The sequence below is a fragment of the Synchiropus splendidus genome, chromosome 4 (genome assembly GCF_027744825.2).
Source record: "Synchiropus splendidus isolate RoL2022-P1 chromosome 4, RoL_Sspl_1.0, whole genome shotgun sequence".
NCBI classification, from domain to species: domain Eukaryota; kingdom Metazoa; phylum Chordata; class Actinopteri; order Syngnathiformes; family Callionymidae; genus Synchiropus; species Synchiropus splendidus.
This window is the reverse complement of record NC_071337.1, coordinates 31,828,348-31,846,869: the sequence shown is the minus strand read 5'-3', so window position 1 is coordinate 31,846,869 and position 18,522 is coordinate 31,828,348. Positions and strand designations below refer to the sequence as shown.

The 18,522-nt window shown below is 40.9% G+C and overlaps 2 protein-coding genes across 8 annotated transcripts; both read left to right on the top strand.

The window, feature by feature from the left end:
• The first annotated feature begins 295 nt into the window (after positions 1-295).
• Positions 296-13,689, top strand: sema4ab (sema domain, immunoglobulin domain (Ig), transmembrane domain (TM) and short cytoplasmic domain, (semaphorin) 4Ab). 6 transcript variants are annotated; one of them, XM_053863915.1, is made up of 17 exons: positions 296-556; positions 2,865-2,922; positions 3,310-3,390; positions 4,295-4,502; positions 4,591-4,751; positions 5,464-5,523; positions 5,606-5,704; positions 6,742-6,835; positions 6,905-7,027; positions 7,112-7,239; positions 7,962-8,143; positions 9,062-9,206; positions 9,279-9,468; positions 9,613-9,728; positions 9,803-9,966; positions 11,607-11,701; positions 11,767-13,689. In XM_053863915.1, exons 4-17 carry the CDS (start codon positions 4,406-4,408, stop codon positions 12,528-12,530), a joined length of 2,418 nt encoding a protein of 805 aa, XP_053719890.1. In that variant the 5' UTR covers positions 296-556; positions 2,865-2,922; positions 3,310-3,390; positions 4,295-4,405; the 3' UTR covers positions 12,531-13,689. The 6 variants fall into 6 exon arrangements, with proteins under 6 accessions (XP_053719890.1, XP_053719888.1, XP_053719887.1 ...); XM_053863913.1 differs by lacking the exon at positions 3,310-3,390 and adding an exon at positions 890-980; XM_053863912.1 differs by lacking the exon at positions 3,310-3,390.
• A 539-nt stretch (positions 13,690-14,228) lies between these two features.
• On the top strand, positions 14,229-18,409 carry LOC128757620 (uncharacterized). 2 transcript variants are annotated; one of them, XM_053863050.1, is made up of 9 exons: positions 14,230-14,407; positions 15,729-15,818; positions 15,912-16,025; positions 16,102-16,158; positions 16,324-16,461; positions 16,631-16,678; positions 16,799-16,912; positions 17,279-17,443; positions 17,520-18,409. In XM_053863050.1, the coding sequence occupies exons 2-9, from the start codon at positions 15,729-15,731 to the stop codon at positions 17,601-17,603; spliced, it is 810 nt and encodes a 269-aa protein (XP_053719025.1). In that variant the 5' UTR covers positions 14,230-14,407; the 3' UTR covers positions 17,604-18,409. The 2 variants fall into 2 exon arrangements, with proteins under 2 accessions (XP_053719027.1, XP_053719025.1); XM_053863052.1 differs by lacking the exon at positions 16,631-16,678 and having other exon boundaries at positions 14,229-14,407.
• The last annotated feature ends 113 nt before the right edge of the window (positions 18,410-18,522 follow it).

The following is an 18,522-nucleotide window of genomic DNA, read 5'->3' as shown; positions in this document are numbered from 1 at the left end:
AATCAGCATCCCGGGTGAGTGTGATGAATTTTTACAAGCTGGTGAAGGGACACACTGTTTATGTCAGATGGAAGAAAGTTCTTTCAAAAACGTACATAGAACACTGGCCCTCATCCTAAAGGGCAGTGGGTGTGTGGCGGTTTGTTTGACTGAAATGGCTCGTGGCTGAGCTTGAGTGTGAGGAGACGAAGATGAGAGCCTCAGACTCAAGCCACGTTTGCCTGACCTTTCACAGGACAGTCAGTGCCTCCCCCTAGTGGCCGCAGCTCTCAGTTCACCGCATGTTATCACACGGCTCTTTCCAGGTCACTGCTAATCCTCTCCAATCTTCTTTTTTCCCACATTATCCATCTAGTCCTGTGCTTTCCCTCTCGCTGCAATACACAGACCACCTGGAATCTGCGAAACTAGTCTGAACAACAACTAAAAACGTTAACAGAGTCGAGACTTTCATTATTGTTTTTCGAAACTGTGCGAGCAACTGCTCTGATGTGGAGTACTCTGAGCAGATCAGGGGACACTGAGGAGGACTCTGGAACATTCAGAAACACAACAGGTACATGCAGAACACCAGAATTGCTGCTGCTGCACCATCAGGTTGTTGCATGCTAATCTGTCAGTGTAGTCAGATGTGTGCGTATTATCATTGTTGTTGGTGGTCCTTTGTCTGTTGCTAACCTTCAGTTACTTTGAGTCTTTGAAATGTCCTCACCAGAGTAATCTAGCAGGTGGTGTTTCAGATCCATTTTCTTGAAAACCCGCAGATGTTGTTTCGGTTTATCATTTCCTTTGTTGCACATTTTCACTCCACCTATTGTAGTGTACATTTGTCTCAGTGTGGTTCAAGCATATGGTCGGTGGAAGTTCCCTCTTCTTCTCTTCCCGTCAGAGTTAGTTTAACAATCATTGGAGATGATCCGGGAGCAGTCCTTTTCTGTCTCGAAACATGACCAGCAGTGTTGGTCTCTCTACTAGCTCAGGTAACTTCAGTACTCTTGCTTTAACAAACAGTTCATTGGTATGTGCTTTGTAATCTGCCTTGTATATTATTCTAATAGCAGCAGAAGCAGTGGTCTTGTGTTACTTTGATAGGTGTTCCCATGCACCTTGACTCTGTAGACCAAGTGTGGAAGTGTCTTATGCACTTTCAGTCAAGTGTGATACGCAGCTGTTTAGGTATTTTCATTCTACTTCATGTGCTGTTTCCATGTCAGCTCCTCGTCTATACTGAAACGCAGAAATTTGACCTCTGCTACTCGATCTAACCTCTTTTAGTTAATTGTCATGTTACCGTCCACATTTTGATTTGAAGAGACACTACACTGTTGATACAGTTTGTGTCATCAGCAAACAGCACAGTTATTCATTTGTTCAGACACCTCACAGATATCATTCATATATAGTATGAACAATATTTGTCCCAGAACTGAGCCTTGAGACACTCCCCATTTTGTCTCTCTCTTTCTTGGTTCAGTACTATCTACTTCCACTTCTACTGCCTTTTCATCCTGCCTTATGCTAAATTGTGATGTTGCAGTGTGAACTCAAGAGTGAGCCACACGTGTATATCTTGTTTTTGTGTAATTTTGGTTTTGCTTTCTGCAGTTAATGACATTTTAGATATCATGTTCTAACCTTTATTATGGCTGTTCTGGTGTTGGGGTTGTTGACATTTAGTTGAGCTTCCAACTGTTTACTTCTGCTTTCTTTAATTCACTTTTAGCTTGTGATTGACTAAATGTTCATTCAATTACGTTCATTGAATTATGCCATGTTTGACAATTCAATAGCTTTCAGTGTTGATGATTCATTCATAATACTGAACATAATTTTGTCTTGAAGTTGTTCACTGTTAGAATGAGAGGGTAAGATCCAAGTGTCATTTTGAAGACTTTTTAATTAAATTAATTCATTCTTGGATCATCTTATGTTATTCTACATGTAATTACTTAAACTGCAGTTCAGTAGGAAGCATAGACAGATACTGTGATGCCAAGCTGGAAAATTACAGTAGAGAGTACACTATGAAAACAAGGCAAGAGCGAAATGTGTAATAAAAACAAAGAGGTACAGAGAAGTGAGTGTGAGCAAAAACACATATTTGAAAAAGAGTCAGTCATCAAAATGTCTTCCACGTGTGTGTAGATCCCCACTTACTGCTGCAGTCAAGGGGGAACAAGTGGGTCCTCAGCAAGCACACAGGTGTGACTGACACTGAGTTGGACAGCTGACTGACAGCTGGGGGCATCACTCTCACTTTTTCCTTTCTTGGGATCCAGGTGGCTCCTGTTTTATTTATTTATTTATTTTTATTTTATCCCACCATCTACAGATAAAAGTGGGAAGTGTATTTGACACTTTATTCCTACCACCGAAGCCAGTCCAGGCCCCTGTCACTAGCCTTGTGGGACATTACACTCCTTCACTGATGTATAACAAAACTGTCCAACATAGGGACCTGGTCTCATCACAGAAAACATGATGTGTAACATGATGTGTAACAACACTGTCCAACAGAGGGATCTGGTCTCATCACAGAAAAGCTGGAAAACTGAGCTACTACTCAATATCAGCTCTTGGGTCAAAATCACTGTGACAACCTTTATTTTACTTGTGAGCTAATGACACGGTCTGTATTGTATAATTTCCATCACTGTTATCCTTATCTGCTTAAATGCCTCAAAGGGCTGACAGTGTTCGCACCGACAGAGGATCTTAACGCATAAACCAATGTTGCTCATTGTGCGCAAGTACCCCTGCCTGTCCAGTAGATGGAGCTGTGTGATTTATTGGGGGACAGGGCTTTGTTATGATAGCAAATGCTTTCCGGTCAGCATTTTCTGACTTTTTGTGCCTACATGTAGGTTAACACCAGAGGAGACACTGGAGTTGAAATAGCAACAAGGGGACGCTTGAACAAATGTAAGATCAACGGTCTGTCTGGTTGAGTGTTACACTGACGAATGTTTTTATTGTTAAATGAAAAGCACGTGTGTTCCTTGCTGCTCAGCGTGTGACTCCTCGGTCGTTCCCTCCAGATGTTCCGCTCTGCTAGAAACGCTGTGCCGTGAAATGTGTGTGCCGTGGCCATTAAAACCGTTAAACGAACTGTGTGCAGTATACTGTAGCTGTGAGGTTTGGACCTCTACAACAGGTACAGCAGCATACATGCAATCTCACTGAAACGGACATCTAGAATAACTTACACAAACAACCCTCTGGCACTCTGTTCTCTCTTTTGAAATTAAAGTTAGTAAAATCTTAAAACTATTGTCACTTTACCGTGTTTTTTGTATGATTCGACCGCAGAGAATACTGCTCTGAAAAGGGAAAATGCTATTATTGTAGCACAATATCAGCATAGTCGCCTCAATCAATTTCCCCGTTTTGGTAAGTATAAAGGCCTATTTTTTTATTTACCAGAGAAAACTCCTTAAGGGATTAATAGAGTCTGATGTTGAAATCATACTGCGGACATACCTGAATTGTTCATTTGCATAGTTGCAGTCGTAACGAGTTTAATCTTCAGTTCACATGTATTTTCTTCAGTAAACAATGTTCTTTAACAGAAGCTCTAAAGGACAGTGGTGAGACCTGCCATGATGTGTGATTTAGAGACAGTAGCTTGGACACAGTTCCGACAGGAAGCTGAGTTAGGGAGTTGAAGATGAAGTGAAGGTTGAAGTGAGGTTTTTCATTGGTGGAGACAAGGAAAGACAACATTAGAAACCATTGTATCAGTGGGACCGATTATGTGGAAAAGTTTGGAGGAGACAAACTCAGAAATGGTATGGACACACAAGTGGAACATTGTGGATGAAGAATGTTTGAAATGGAAGTACAGTACACATGTGCGAGGTGAAGGTGGGGGTGTCTGACTTGCAGCTACCTCTGAGGGGAACTGCCAAATGACAAAGGAGAAGTAAATACAATTTTAATTCTTGACATTTAATTTCTTGGATGAAAAATTTTATGTGTGCACTTTAGTTCTTTCATTTTCTTGGATTTCTGAAGCTTAAATACGAACCATTTCCACTTGAAATATTTGACAATAAAAGTTGTTGTTGAAATACTCGCTGTCAGCTGGATTAGATATAATTTTAAGGTGCAACGTTAAAAAAGAACAACACAGAAATTGAACACACAGATTACTTTATTTGTGTTAAGAGTGCATGAATGTAGCGTGTTTAATTGATACAGACTATAATGTCATATGATAATGGTTTATCATCTCAGGCCGCAGACACATCTGTTAGAGTCACAAGATCAGTCTTAATTTGTGCTCTTGTTTCAGATACAGTGATGGTCTTCAGTAGAACAAGAGGGTGCGGCTTAAGCGGTTTCCACCCATCCTAACCCGTCCCACCGCTCTGTGTAGAAAAAAGTGAGGAGCCCTGCATGTACCATGAAGAACTGCAGAGTGGTGTCTCTTGCCATGACTTTATTGGGGTTTCTAAGTCCATGTCTGACCTGGCTGACTCCCAGGGTCTCCTTTCCACTCGGTATGCTTTGTTTTTGCTTTGTTTTTGTTCTGCAAATAATATTCTAATTGAAAAACTGACAACACCTGTGATGTACTTGCCACTGCAGGTAGCCCAGGAAGACACACAGTCCACTTCACCAGTCCAGATGTCACAAACACCACAACACTGCTGCTCAGTGAGCAAGAAGATGTCCTTTATGTGGGCTGTAGAGATGCAGTGCTGGCTCTGTTTGTTGGTCATAAAGAAGCCATGAGCTTGCAAAATAAGGTGGGTCAAGTCGAAAGAAAAAAAAAGCCAAAACAACTGCCTGGTGACATTCTCAACACACTTAAAATGTAATTCTAGTAATGGTTAAAAGGTTGTCAAACCCGAAGGCCACATGCAGCACTTTGCCTGTTTTCATTCTGCCCTTGTGAGAAATCTGTCCGCCATTCATTGCTTATTCTAAATATAACTTCTATAAATTTTTTAGACCTTCATTGTACTTTTCCGTTGTATTTGTTCTTTTTAAATTGAAATTCTTTTGGTGAGTAAAGCCCATTTTATCAATATTGCTCAAGAAAATTAAAACCTTGTAATTAATGTCTTTTATAGTCAATAAGATATTCACTACATATATCTTTATCTTTCAATATTTAAGATTTAAATTGAGATTCTTCAAACAATAATTGTTTTTAAATCGAAATAATCTATAATTGAATAACATATTTTAATCAAGTAAAATTATGCTGTAATTAATTTTTTTATTCAGGATGCATTCAATATTTGGTTGCCGAATACATTTGGATGATTTCAAATATATGATGATTTCATGGAGGGATATATGCATGTATCATACCCGTCCATAGCGGTAAGAGCAGCCGTTCCTCTCATTTTTGTCTCCCCATTGGTGTTCATCTTAAAAACAATCATCGATATTGGTTGGTGGTGCAACGCTGTGTTTTGATGTCATCAGCAAAATATTATTTTCTTTTTGTAGCTGGACTGGAGCCCTTCAGAAAAAGACATCGAGCAGTGTTCCATGAAAGGCAAAAAAATGGTAATTAAAAAATGACCATTACTCATGTAATGTATAAAGGCAGCTATGAATTTAAATCTATTTTTTTTATCCTTCGTTGCAGGCAGACTGTCGAAATTTCATTCGTGTTTTGCAGTTTCTGAACAGAACTCACATCTATGCCTGTGGGACATTTGCCTTCAGTCCTCGCTGCACATATATAGTAAGTTAACTCTGCAGTTCTCATATCCGGATTCTTCCTGTAGTCTGAGTATTAATTAGACTTTGTTCAATAAAAGTGACTAAAATAGCATCTTCTCATATATACTGTTTATTATTTTAGTATTTATTATTATTTGTATTATTTATTTATATTATTTATTATTGTATTATTTATTTTTGTTGCTACAGTTTCCTCCCTTGCATCCTGCTGGTAGAATTGTTGGATAATTTTTACGTGGAGGTGAGGAGTGTTTACTTTCATTTGAGAAGTCAGGGATGGCCACACCCCATTGACCACCGCATACACGCGAGACATGGGTCAGAAAGTCCAAATACAGTAGTATCGATCAGCGTCGGACCAGGTATCTGTGAATGAGGGGGTAGGTTGAAGTCACTCAGCAAGAACTGCGTAGATAGGGAAACAGTGGCGTGATCCATAATTGGCTGAAGTTAAGTGTAATCACAACTTAACACATCCCTCCACTATTTCTGTAACATTAGCATATGTTTGTTCTTTTTTTGCTTATTATTAAAAGTGAAACTGCACGGATTCTCACAAATTGCACAAAAATTCTCTGGACCCGCCCCTGGTTGGTTTAATGTTGAAACCATGTGACGCTACACAAAGTCCCAACACTGAATCAGCAACTGTCACTGGCTGTGTGCGAGATGACCCATGGTGCAGCACTGACTCGAAGTTCAGATCCAAAATGGTTCTTTTAAAAAAGCTCCTTAACCGAGCACAAGTGGTTGTCAACACCTGTAATGCAGCTCCTCATGTCTGTCAAACAGTCCTCAGCCAGACTCTTGCAGCTGCACTGTATTTATTAAGCCATGGATCCATGCTGCCAAATGCATGCTCCTCCCCACCATAAAAACACACTCCTTCATCATTTAAGATATTTATTAGCACTTAAAATTAACATGCTTCATGTCGCCAGGTGTCTTGACATGTTTAGATTGTCACTGACCAGTGTAATAACGCAGTCAGAAAAAGAGACATAAGTGAAAAATGTGCTTTATTTGTGTTGTGTTTAGAATTCTGAGACATTTGTGATGAGTAACAGAATGGATGAAGGAAGAGGTCGTTGTCCGTATGACCCCTACCAGCGCAACACTGCTCTCATAGTAGGTAAGAGCTACACGTACAAGCAAGCTTCTTTTGTTGCTTCAGGGTTTTTGAAGTTCTAGTATGTCCCAGATGGAGAGCTGTATACTGGAACTGTGGCTGACTACAGAGGCAACCGGCCTGTCATTTCGAGACACCTTAGTCAAGGCGCCAAAGTGGATCTAAAACTGGAGGACACATTAGGATGGTTGGAGGGTGAGAATTTCATCAATGAGTTCATTTTTTAATGAATGCCTCATAACAGTAAAAATCACTGAATGTTTTGTTCTGATTGGCTAGATCCTACTTTTATCAGCTCAAGCTACATCGAAGACGAAGGGAAGCTCTACTTTTTTTTCAGCGAAGTAGGCAGAGAGTATGACTTCATCGATAAATTCATTGTCTCTCGGGTTTCCCAGATCTGCACGGTAAATAATACTTCAGCGATGCTTTCAAATTTATAACTTTTCACTGTTTCTGGTACATGTTAAGAGTAACTTTTACAACTGTTGTATGTGACCCCTTTTCATTGTCACTCTGTTCTACTGGCCATTTTTACATCTCTTTAGATCATGTGTTTTATTTACATTGAAGTTATTGAGCATGGCGTCATTGAGTTGTCTCATTTAAAAAAAACAAATACATCTTTATATTCGGCAGAAACAAAGTTGCCCTACATGGTTTATGAACTGATCTGCACATGAAGTAGTCATGAAGGTTGGATTACCACAATACATGGACCATTTATGCTTATGACAAATGACAAGCTCGTGGCCCAGGGCTACTCTATATCTGGCACAGCGTGTAATTAAATGTGACCTGTAACAAGTGAAATTAATCAAAATTAAAGTCAATACTAATTTAACACTTGTTTATTTATGGGTCTCCCAACCACGTAAAATTATTGTTTAAGATTTGTGTATTGATCAAAGTTGCCTCTTGGTTTCCCATGAGCCTTCACTACCCATTTGTTGCCATATAAAATCCCATACTAATAATTACATGTTGCCCCAACTGTGTGAGATAAGCATATAATTCCTATCTGTCAGCAATATTCTCCATACCAGTATAGCTGTTGATGTATTTATTTGTAATTATTTGGACTGGTTAAGAAAAGGAATTCTGACTTGCTTGTTCCTTATTGTGTCAGAGTGATGTTGGGGGTCAACGGACACTGCAGCGACGCTGGACCACGTTTGCAAAAGCGCAGCTGCTGTGTCAAGCAGACGGTGAGCTTCCCTACAACGTGATCCAAGACATGGATATCCTGCCCCCCCCGCATGGCACCCCTGCTGAGGATACTCTCTTCTACGGCATCTTTTCTTCGCAGTGGTCAGTGTGTTCTTATGAGTAAACTCTCTTCAGGTCATAATCAATGGCTCATCACCTCGGGCAGAATTGGGTGACGTCGCTGTCGTAATAATGATGCACACGATACTGTTAGCTGAATTGGACCGAAGAGGAAATCTTAACTTTTAACTCGCTAGTATGACAAGGAACTTTAAGTGTCACCGTCACACCTGAATGCATAAATATATAGTATGAAATTGTCATATTGCATTTACAAATATGGTTCTGTTGAATTACAGTGCTAAATAAGTGTAAATCTAGTTCAAAATGAAGCAAATTCAGGGCCGTGTTGAAAGCATTATTCTCCCTTGTTATTCATCTGAAAGTAATGGAAGCAATTCGCCAAAATCCAGGATAAATGAAAAAGAGCTCCTTACAGCTATGGCGTATCAACTCTCTGTTACACTATTTCAAAACAGTTTTGTTGCTTGTTTCTTGAGCATTGGGGTGAGTGTTACTCCACTGGAGGATCAGTGCCTAGTTGACATGCACAAACTATAACTCTGGCACGTTTTTTTTACCGGCAATGAAGCCGGCATCGTTGCCAAAAGTTCCTAAAACCTCCCGTTTTCAACAGTTGTCAGATTCAGGTGGCAATGATGTCATCGCGTGTAACTAAACTAACACTGCATCCGACTCAAAACTGCAATGAATTCAGCCATTTCCGTCTCTGTGAAACTGGTACCTTAAATATTCAAGTTAGCATTTGGTGTAAAAGACCTGGGTATTTCAGCCAGCTCCTACTGCCTGTCTCAGAAATAAAGGACTACAGTCTGAGCCTGAGTTTTCTGTTAACTGCCACCATGGACATAAATCCTAGCATTCATTATGCTGTATACTGTAGTGTGTTATTTCAGCAGCTTTCTGTTTTGTTTTTAACCACTCGCTGCATGTTCACAGGTCAGTGAACTCTGGGCGTTCTGCAGTGTGTTCTTTCCGTCTGTCAGATATCAAATCTGTCTTCTCTGGAAACTACAAGGTCCTCAACAGAGACACCTTACAGTGGAGCACTCGCGTCCAAGAAAAGGTGGCCAATCCAGGAGAGGTAATCAGTTCCTTACTAACAGGCTCAGCAGTTGTTTGCAAACAAGTGTTGCTAACTTGATGTTTTTGTCAGTGTGGTCTACATAACGCAACCGACAATGCCCTGCGCTTCATCAAAGAAAACTTCTTAGCAGATGACAGCGTTCGTCCCGTCGGTAGAAGCCTTGCCCTTGTGTCAGCCGAGCACAGCTATAGCCATCTTTCGGTCCAGAGAGTGCTTGCTGCCAACAGCAAGTATTACACAGTACTGTATTTACTGACTGGTAAGAATGATTTCTGCACATATATGGCAAGTTGCGACAGTTTGTCTTGCTTAGTATGACCACTTACTCAGTGTCTGATCATGGGTCTTTCTATTTTTCCACTGCTTGAGAAGTGACATTGTCTTTCTTCTCTTTGGACATCAGAGACTGGATACCTTCACAAAGTGGTACTGGTGCAGGGGGGGCCCTTTATCGTTGAGGAAGTTCAGGTTTTTGAGCAGCCTCACACCGTTCTAGGCATGCAACTTTCTGAAGCAAAAGTAAGGTCCCATACTAAAAGGTCTTTGAATGTGATGTGAAAGTGAACGTTTTTTGCTCTTTCTCTCCAATGCAGGGCGTCATATATGTTGGTACATCACAGGGCGTGGTCCGGCTTCCGATGGCCAACTGCTCTTTCTACTGGACGTGTGCTCAGTGCGTGTTGTCCCGCGATCCATTCTGTGGCTGGGATCCCAGCAGTCGGACCTGCGTGGAGATAAGCAGCAGCAAAACAGCTCTGTGAGTGTGGCATTTCTCCAGGTTTTTGAGACCGGCCACATCAGTAATTCACAAAGATGAAGTATCAAATTAATGGTAAATATTAATTTTGAAGAGCAAACACCATAAAAGTAAAAGAAGCGTCAAGTTTCGTTGACCCCCTCTTTTAAAAAAAAGAGCTCGTCTCTCTTCTTATGTGGAGTGGGCGACGCTGTTAGTATTCGCCTTTTAGCATCGACACGGTCCTCTTTACAACACCAGCATTGTTTTCAGTGTCTGAGGTTTATGCCGCGTTCTGAGTCACAACCCCAGTGACACAGCTGCTTATTGAAGATGAAGAAAAACAGTACATTAAAGCAAGTCACTTATTAAGAGTTTTAAATGTTTGGCTGTTGTTAGTGTACTGCATGATAGAATATTTAGAAAAAAACTGTTTATATTCTCACATTGATAGATTTGTGGTGAGGATAAAGTTAATATATGTTACTTTTGAATGCGTGATTGTTTACAAAAAACAGCAAGTGCAGAAATATGTGATCAGATGATTCCCACAGACCGAAATGGACAGAACCCAGAATTCTGATGTGTTCTCCCGATAACAGTGAGCAGAGCAGTGTTGTTTAATTAATCAACAACATGAGGTGGTAACGGGTGATGCAGTAATTCCAGGAGGGAAATGGGAGTAACAGCCCAAATGCTACTGTCTGTTATCACAGTTTTTAATGGCATTGCACATCTGTAGTGGTTACAAATTGTTCCTGAGAAAGTAAGAAAATAACTAATGAAATGTCTCTTTAATAATTATGCTGGGTAGTGTTAAACTTCTAAATATTTATTGGACTTAAGTATGTTTATATTCATAAAGAATTTTGTAACTCAATCATTCTTAGTTATTTAGTTTTTAATTTTCTTTTGTAATGCATTTGGTGAATGGTGGAGAGACAGCATTCATTAAAGCAGTGATTCTCGACCATGGCCCGAGGCCCAAAATTCTCCATACTGGTCATAGTTACCAAGTATGGAGAATTTTGAAAAAAAAAATAATAATAAAGAAAGTGATGCCACCTCCACAAGAGTAAAAACTGTTCATGAAAGCAACTGTCGAAGCAGTTTTTAAAATTTATTCGAAAATTTGATGGCGATATTTTCATTTAGACTTTACTTATATCTTCTGCAGAGTTTATTTTGGAAATAAAATGTTTTATTTTATAATATTTTGACATTGTTTTATGATATTAATTTTCACAAATGACATCAAGAGTCATGAATCAGTTCTATAACTTGAATGGGCCCCGGGCCCATCTGTTCTGTGAAAGGTGGGCCCAAGATCAAAAAGGTTGAGAACCCCTGCATTAAAGGACACAGTGTGTCACAGGGATCTTCAACTCATAAGTTAAACACAGATAAGTTAATGAATCAGCTGTTGGCTAATATAAGCAGCACCAGACGGATGACCATCTGAACACAGCCTTCAGAACCAGCCTGACTGGTTGAGTTATGTGTGCCCACACCACCCTGACTCTTTGAGGACTGACTTGAGCACACCTGCTCTATAGCAAGATGAATCTGCACAAATGCATCATCACTAGATGTTTTTTCTACTGTTTTTTTCCTGGAGAGTGAAATCTATATCTTGTGTTTGTGTGATTTTCATTCCATAGTTTCCAGGACATTGAAAGAGGGAATGTTGATGAATCATGCAGCAGTGTTCCATTAAACCCTCGGGCCAGATTCAACCCGAATAACTTGCCTGCAGGTGAGAGTTGTTGACAGCCACTCATGTCTGTCTGATTGTTGTTTAACATGCATTGTTGTCTTCAGGGGAGCTGGTGCTGGTGTCTCTGAATGCCATGGTGAGGCTCCAGTGTCCGAAGGCATCCCAGCTGTCACAACAGCTGTGGGAGCGCCCCAACAGCCGACTGTCCTCAGACTTGTTTCTGCAGTTGGAGGATGGTAGTTTAAGTTTTGTGGCAACACCTGCAACCTTGGGCCACTATCTCTGCCTATCCGTGGAAAATGGCTATCAACAAACAATGGCCATTTATCAAGTGAAGCAAAAGAGCAGCTTGTTGCCTAATTTCCAGACAGGCCGGAGTGCGTCTACTCAAACAAGCACCCCAACCGCTGCAGTATCTCAAAGGACAGAAAGGACTGGAACAGTGGTTGAGACAACGTCATCAAGCCACAGCACACATGCCTCCATTAGTGTGAACACTCAAGAAGACAGAAACTCCTCCGGGTGGTGGGAGGTTTCTCAGGAGGACTTCAGAGACCGTGAGCTCTTGCAGTCTAGACGAAGCCCATGCTACTTGAAGGAGCTAGTGGTGGTTTCTGTTCTACTAGTATTCTGCCTCAGTTTGCTGATAACAATCTTTCTGTATGTCGTCAGACAGCGATGCCGCAGCCGCACTATGCCTCAGGCGTCAGGGAACCCAGAGTCCAACAGAGCGAGCCCTGTGGACCAGGAGAGAATAAATGGGAACTGGGTCCTTAGCAATGGACAGGGTCTGCACAATGGAAAGCCCTCAGGTTTTGAAGAGGCACATGCTGGTTCAAATGGACATTTACCCAACACCCCAATGTGAGGAGTAGCGGACCATGCCACTGTCCACTTAGCGCTGAGGATTGGTCTGCACAGTCTACACACCAGTTAAGGAAATACTGTGAAGCCTGTGTAGCTGACCAGAAGTGTAGGCCCTGAACCGTACTTTTACTTCCTACCTATTCTACATAGGTTTGGTTCAAGGGCACAAAGTTCTCGATCAAGTGGCACTCTATCTGTAATGATTGTGTCGGAGATGGTCCTATCATAAAATTCCAAGATAGCGTGATGATCAGCCGAGTCAGTTTAAGGTACACTTGAAGTTCATGAGCAGTTATTATCAGTGAAAACTGGACCTACCGGTAAACCTTTTGTGGAGTACGTATAGTGGTATCTGATGGCATATTTGTGATCAGATACCTGAGTGATTCATCTTTTTTGCTGTTAACCTCCCACCCCCGCCACCCTGTCACGGTGAGAAGCTATATACACACTTCGAGTGGTGTTATGAAGTAATAGTAACGCTGGCTTTTGCTGATATTTGGAGGAGTTATATTTATAAATGTTAATTTATGCTGATGGTCCGCACTGCCATACAAAGTGAAGCCTCGTTAGATCAGTGGCATGCAACTGGCTGCAAACATTTGTGACTGTGGTAAAAGAAGAGGTACTTGGTAGTAGTTTGTCAGTCGTACTGAATGATCCCGTGTAAGCCACAATGTGGCTTTTTTCTGTCCGTCTAATTTGGAAAGGCAGATCAGGCTTTTGGTCCGCTCCAACAAGGGAAGCGTTTTTGCTTGTACAAAAACATACTGCAAACGTCACACTTGGGACCTCACCACAGCAGAAACAGGAAAATATTGCCGAATAAATGCTGTGTTCTTAGCCCATTCATTTTTTCGTGCGCAAACATCACCGAATAAATCTTGAGTATTAGCCGCAGTTTATAACGTAATTCAATTCTCCGCCTTTGGTGCAGAATATCAGATTTGGTAATGCCAAGCCTCTTTTGTCTTCATTTGCACTACAGACAACGGTCATCATGACTTTGTCTGACCATTTTTTTTAAAAACCATTTATATCCTTTTTGGAGCCCCAGTATCAGATTACAGAAACAGCATTTTAAGACCTTTGGAATCTGGATGAATGTCATGTGATTACTGCTGTTTGCCTTTGACTGCAATAAAGTCCTCATCATTTCATGAGTTGTTTTGTATGAACCTCTCTGACTAATATCAGCCGCTTCAAAGTTATTTCGAGAGGTGAATTGAGATAGGTTCCTGGAGTATGTTAAAACCCAAACAGCTGTGGGAAAAATGAGCGTGACTAATATGCAATAAAACACGAAATCCATAAGGAGCAGGCATTTATTCACATCCATGTGAGGGCGCGCCTCACGATTGGCCGCATTAATGTCTTGAAAATGTGTCATTGATTGAATTAATAAATGTTGTCATTTTGTAAGTGCCCCTTCTCTGGTGTTGGATCCGTCCTCACAAGACAGATAATTATACAATAATTAACATTATTATTACTACACATACTAATTATACAACTACAAATATATATATATATATATATATATATATATATATATATATATATATATATATATATAATTTATTATTTATTTATTTATTTTTTTGTTTTTGTTTTACTGAATCCACGATTTGAGTGGTCGACATCATTCTAACCATGCTGATTGACGAAAGATAAATTAATTGCGTTATTCCGCTACGTCATGTTTTGGCAACTCAGAATCCAGATAGTCCGCAGTCCCGCATGAGAACAAGCATTACACAGCAAAAAAAGTACTGCAGTGCTCCTGCGCACACAGTCACTCAGATTTAGAGGAGTCTGCAGCATCCCTCTTCGGTACCCGACGCATCCGAACCACACCCTGCTGAGACATCGGACAAGGTAAGAAATCGTCTTTATGGAGCAGAAGAGAAGTCCGTCCGAGTGTTCGCGCGTGGCGAGGCGTGTGCCACGAATGTGCCATGAATGTGACCTCTGTGTACCTGCCAATCTACGTCTCGTTTGTTTGTCTGCTTCCCCTTCGCATATGTGAGTAAGTGTTCGAAGTTTGATCTATAGTCGGTAGCGTTAGTCCATATTATTGTAAACGATGATGCGTCAGTACGATTACTGCTGTGGTGTCGCTGTATTTTTATCTAACTTTTTGCTAAGAATAGGTCTCCACAATGGAAAACTGAGTGTGCATTTATTCCACATCCTTGATATGACATCACACGTCAAAAGCACTGACATGTAAATACGAATGAAGGTCAGCCCTTGACTTGCTGGTATAGTTGACAGAAGTTGCTCGTGTTTGCGGGAAGCACATGACTAGTCGGCAGAGTCATAAGGCCAGCTGTCAATGCCACGAAGAGGGCGGTGACAGACCACCTTGGCCTGAGAGGGAGGCGTTGGATTTTTTTCAGGATATATTATGGAATTAAAACTATCCATATGTGAAGACTTACTGTAAGTTGCTGCAAGGAAGGATCTGAAAACGAAATTACACCCCATCACTTATGGGAATTGTCACTGTGCTGATCTAAGTGTCAAAGTAACATTGTTTTGTATAGTGTTTTTGTTTAGTGATTGTTGCACATTATTGATTTTGCTTGTATTTTGGTGCACATGCATACAGATTTAAATTTTGTTGTGATTTTTTTGGTGGAGACTATGGGAGTTACATTACTGTTGACCATTACGGCTGATCTAGTTCAATCCGTCAAAGAGTGAACGGTCTCAGAAATTGTCATGTTTTTGTAAAAACTATTTTTATTTGAGTGTTATGTATACATACAGCAGCATACATAGGTGTGATTCAACAGCACATTGATTTGTGTTGTTGTAGTACTCTCGTTCACCTGAATAAAGAATGCAACAGAGTATCTGGAAGTTGTGTTCCATTGTTCCTGTATGTACATGAGAAACATTACAGACATTAGCACCATTCTTAATGGACAGAACTTTTTAGTCAAGCCAGAGTGGAATCCCACTGAAGAACAAATACATTGAACTAGACCTAGGCCATGTTTATTCTTTAATGAACTGAAACAGTAGGAGTTCATCATGTTTTGTCACTGCTGGGACATTTACACATGAGGACAATGAAGAGAAAGATTGTCTATGAAAAAAAGTGTCTGCGGAAGAGGCTGCATGAACGGTAATCAAACACAAACTGACGTTGCCTTGCACTGAAGCTTTTCATTTCTCTATCTTTGGCTAGATGGCTGAAAAAGACTCACATCCTCCGGCAGGGAGCCTCTCCCCGGGACAACTTCAGTCCCTCCTTAAGATGGAGCCGAAAACACTAGGAGTGAGTGTTAAACTCCCTGAGTTCCTTATATGACATTGCCAAGCCATGGTCAATTTAAATGTCATTTTTATGTTGCTTATTTGTTTATTTCAGGCAATCCAGATTGTTATCGCAGCTTTAATTCTCTGCCTGAGTGCTTCAGTACTTCAGATTCATGAGGTCCACTTCACCGGTGATGTAGCCCTGTTCTTGATTGTTATGATACAGGTATATTTAGCGGTTGGTCATTTCCAAATCGCTGTCTTCACCAGTCCATTTAGAGATCATTCATTCTGACCTCCAGGTGACCTTGTCTGGATCCGTACTGATCCACAGTGGCAGGAAACCGTCTCTGTTAGCGGTGAGCTTCAAGAATGACTACAGTGATTTCGATATTACAGTCAGCTGAAAGTGTAATAATGTCCTTGTTTAGTATGGAATGACTAAAGTTATCCAAGTCCTGAAGTACAGATTCCTTCATTTTGCTGCTATTAAAAAAAATGTTGAAACATTTCATGATTTCCAGGTCAAATGTGTCCTAGTGCTGCATCTCATCAGTGCCGCGTTTACAACTGCTGCTCTCGGCTTGATGTCAAAACACCTTCCCTACCGGCAGGACTCGTACCACTGTGAACACTGCCGACGTATGGAGCTTCATGCAGTGGTATCCTCTTACTTCTGACCTTTATTCAAGTTTTTGTAGGACTGTCTAGCAAATATAGGGCAGCCCTCTTCGGCTGCAGTAGTTTTGTCTTGTCTGGTGCGAGACTGAAACAATGTTCACTGGACATTAATATGGATTTAAAAAGTTTTGTCTCTACTGTCCAATACAGCAACATTGTTTCAGGAAATGCACCGGGCTGATCGAGCAAAAGTGTAAAGTAAGTGACAGAAACTGTTCCAACTCTAGTTAACAACTTCTCTGTAGTGGCTGTCTACTTTCTTCATAGCCTCAACCCTTCCTGTGCCCTGATGCTTCCATTTGGTTTTATCAACTCTAGCTATTGATTGATGGGATTCTGGGGACGCTGGTGGTCTTCTTGGTGCTGGAACTGCTGATCTGTATCACTGCTATGCTTTTCGGACTCAGTGTTCTGGCTGCTCGTGGAACCCAAGTAAGTTTGGCATCAAAAAACTTTCCTGTTTGATCCACATATCCACACATGACAAAGTCATACATTGGTGCGTCACGCTGAACCAGAACTCTTTCGTTTGTATTACAACAATGGCACATGTACTGACTAGTCATTTTATTGGTGTGCTCTTTAAAAAACACTCTGCAAGAGTGGAACTGAGGTGGTGTGCTCACCGAAACAATTGGGGAATGGGGAAATATTTTCATATATTTTGATTGACAAAATATTCTAATAATCTGTATTATAATATCAGAGGCACACATGAAAAAAAAACCCCACAGATTCATGGTGTTGTCGTGGTTGCATTGGCTGTGAGGCTCAAAGGTAATTTCTTGTCCCGGGCAGGTTGCCAGACAAGGACCAGTTTATCCGCAGACTCGCCCGCCTGTGGTGCACGTGGCTCCAGGAGGACCAGCAGTGTCCCCAGCAACACCTGAAGCAGCTGTGACACCATCAGCCGAGGCCATTCATGTGGTCCATGTTGCTCCGGCTGCTGCCGACCCATCTCAGGTTGGTTACATTTTATCTCTGTTTGAGGGGACTAGTGAAATAAGATTGCTTACAGCTTTTTCTTGCTGCGTTCCAGGTTACAGTGATGGTGACAGAATCATTTCTTCAACAGTCTGAGGACAGAAGCCCCCCCACTGAACCTCAGGTGGAGCCCATATAACAAGAGGAGACCTAGTCATTTGGTGGAAAGATATTCTAACTCCTAATGGTATTGTGTATAGCATTACAAAAATTATGCACATTGATTAACCCAAAACGTCATCTTTGGTGTATACCTCTTGTCTTCATTCCATTCTGCACTCTGCACTCGTTCTTAGTTGCCTTTTTCTAAAATTTTGTCTTCATAAAATATGGTGCTCAGCGCATTGTTTTCTTTTTGTTGAATGTGTGAATTACAATTGTTACAAGTTAGTACTGTCATTGATTGATACGTGGAGGCAATACTCACAGGGTTCGAAGTTGTTGACATCAACCCCAAAAAAGCCTTCGCTTGACCTGTCGTATCTTTTCATCTCTTTTAAGGATTGCACATTGTTACAGAAATACAACACCATCATTGCCATGTTGTACAATGAACATTTTGCTTCACTCATGATCACAAAAGTATCAGCCAACTGTTTAACAGACACATAGCTTCACTATTCGTTTACTAGTTTTATCACTTTTATTACTTTCTTATGAGTGTGAGGCATGCCACCAATGGGGCGCCAGAGGACTTCAGGGGAGGAAGACCAAGAAGTGTCATTTGCCAGATTTGCCAGCTAAGTGTATTGAAGAATGTTTCAAAACCTCCAAAAGATGTCGAAATGTGGAAAGCAAGACACTAAAAACATTGAAGTCTTATGAACGTGTTTAAAAAGATATCTGTGCACATGAGCCAAAAAGTTGGAGTTCATACAAACATGTTTAAGAAGACAAGTTAACAAATAAAGACGTCTTTAAAATGGATTGTTTAGACCTTTTCATGCATGTGTTGACCATACAAAGCAACATCATCAGTTAACCACAGCTTACTCCTGTTCAGGGTTGCGGGGAGTGCTGGAGTCTATTCCAACGGTCATTGGGCCGGAGGCAGGAAT

What these genes read in the sequence shown, in the direction of transcription:
- sema4ab (XM_053863914.1), top strand. Translation starts at nt 4,406, where the DNA reads ATGAAGAACTGCAGAGTGGTGTCTCTTGCCATGACTTTATTGGGGTTT. An exon ending in CAACACTGCTCTCATAGTAG is followed by an intron (nt 6,836 to 6,904) that starts GTAAGAGCTACA and finishes AGTATGTCCCAG; the next exon opens with ATGGAGAGCTGTATACTGGA. An exon ending in CCCGAATAACTTGCCTGCAG is followed by an intron (nt 11,702 to 11,766) that starts GTGAGAGTTGTT and finishes TGTTGTCTTCAG; the next exon opens with GGGAGCTGGTGCTGGTGTCT.
- LOC128757620 (XM_053863050.1), top strand. Translation starts at nt 15,729, where the DNA reads ATGGCTGAAAAAGACTCACATCCTCCGGCAGGGAGCCTCTCCCCGGGA. An exon ending in TGGAGCCGAAAACACTAGGA is followed by an intron (nt 15,819 to 15,911) that starts GTGAGTGTTAAA and finishes TGTTTATTTCAG; the next exon opens with GCAATCCAGATTGTTATCGC. An exon ending in CTGCTGCCGACCCATCTCAG is followed by an intron (nt 17,444 to 17,519) that starts GTTGGTTACATT and finishes GCTGCGTTCCAG; the next exon opens with GTTACAGTGATGGTGACAGA.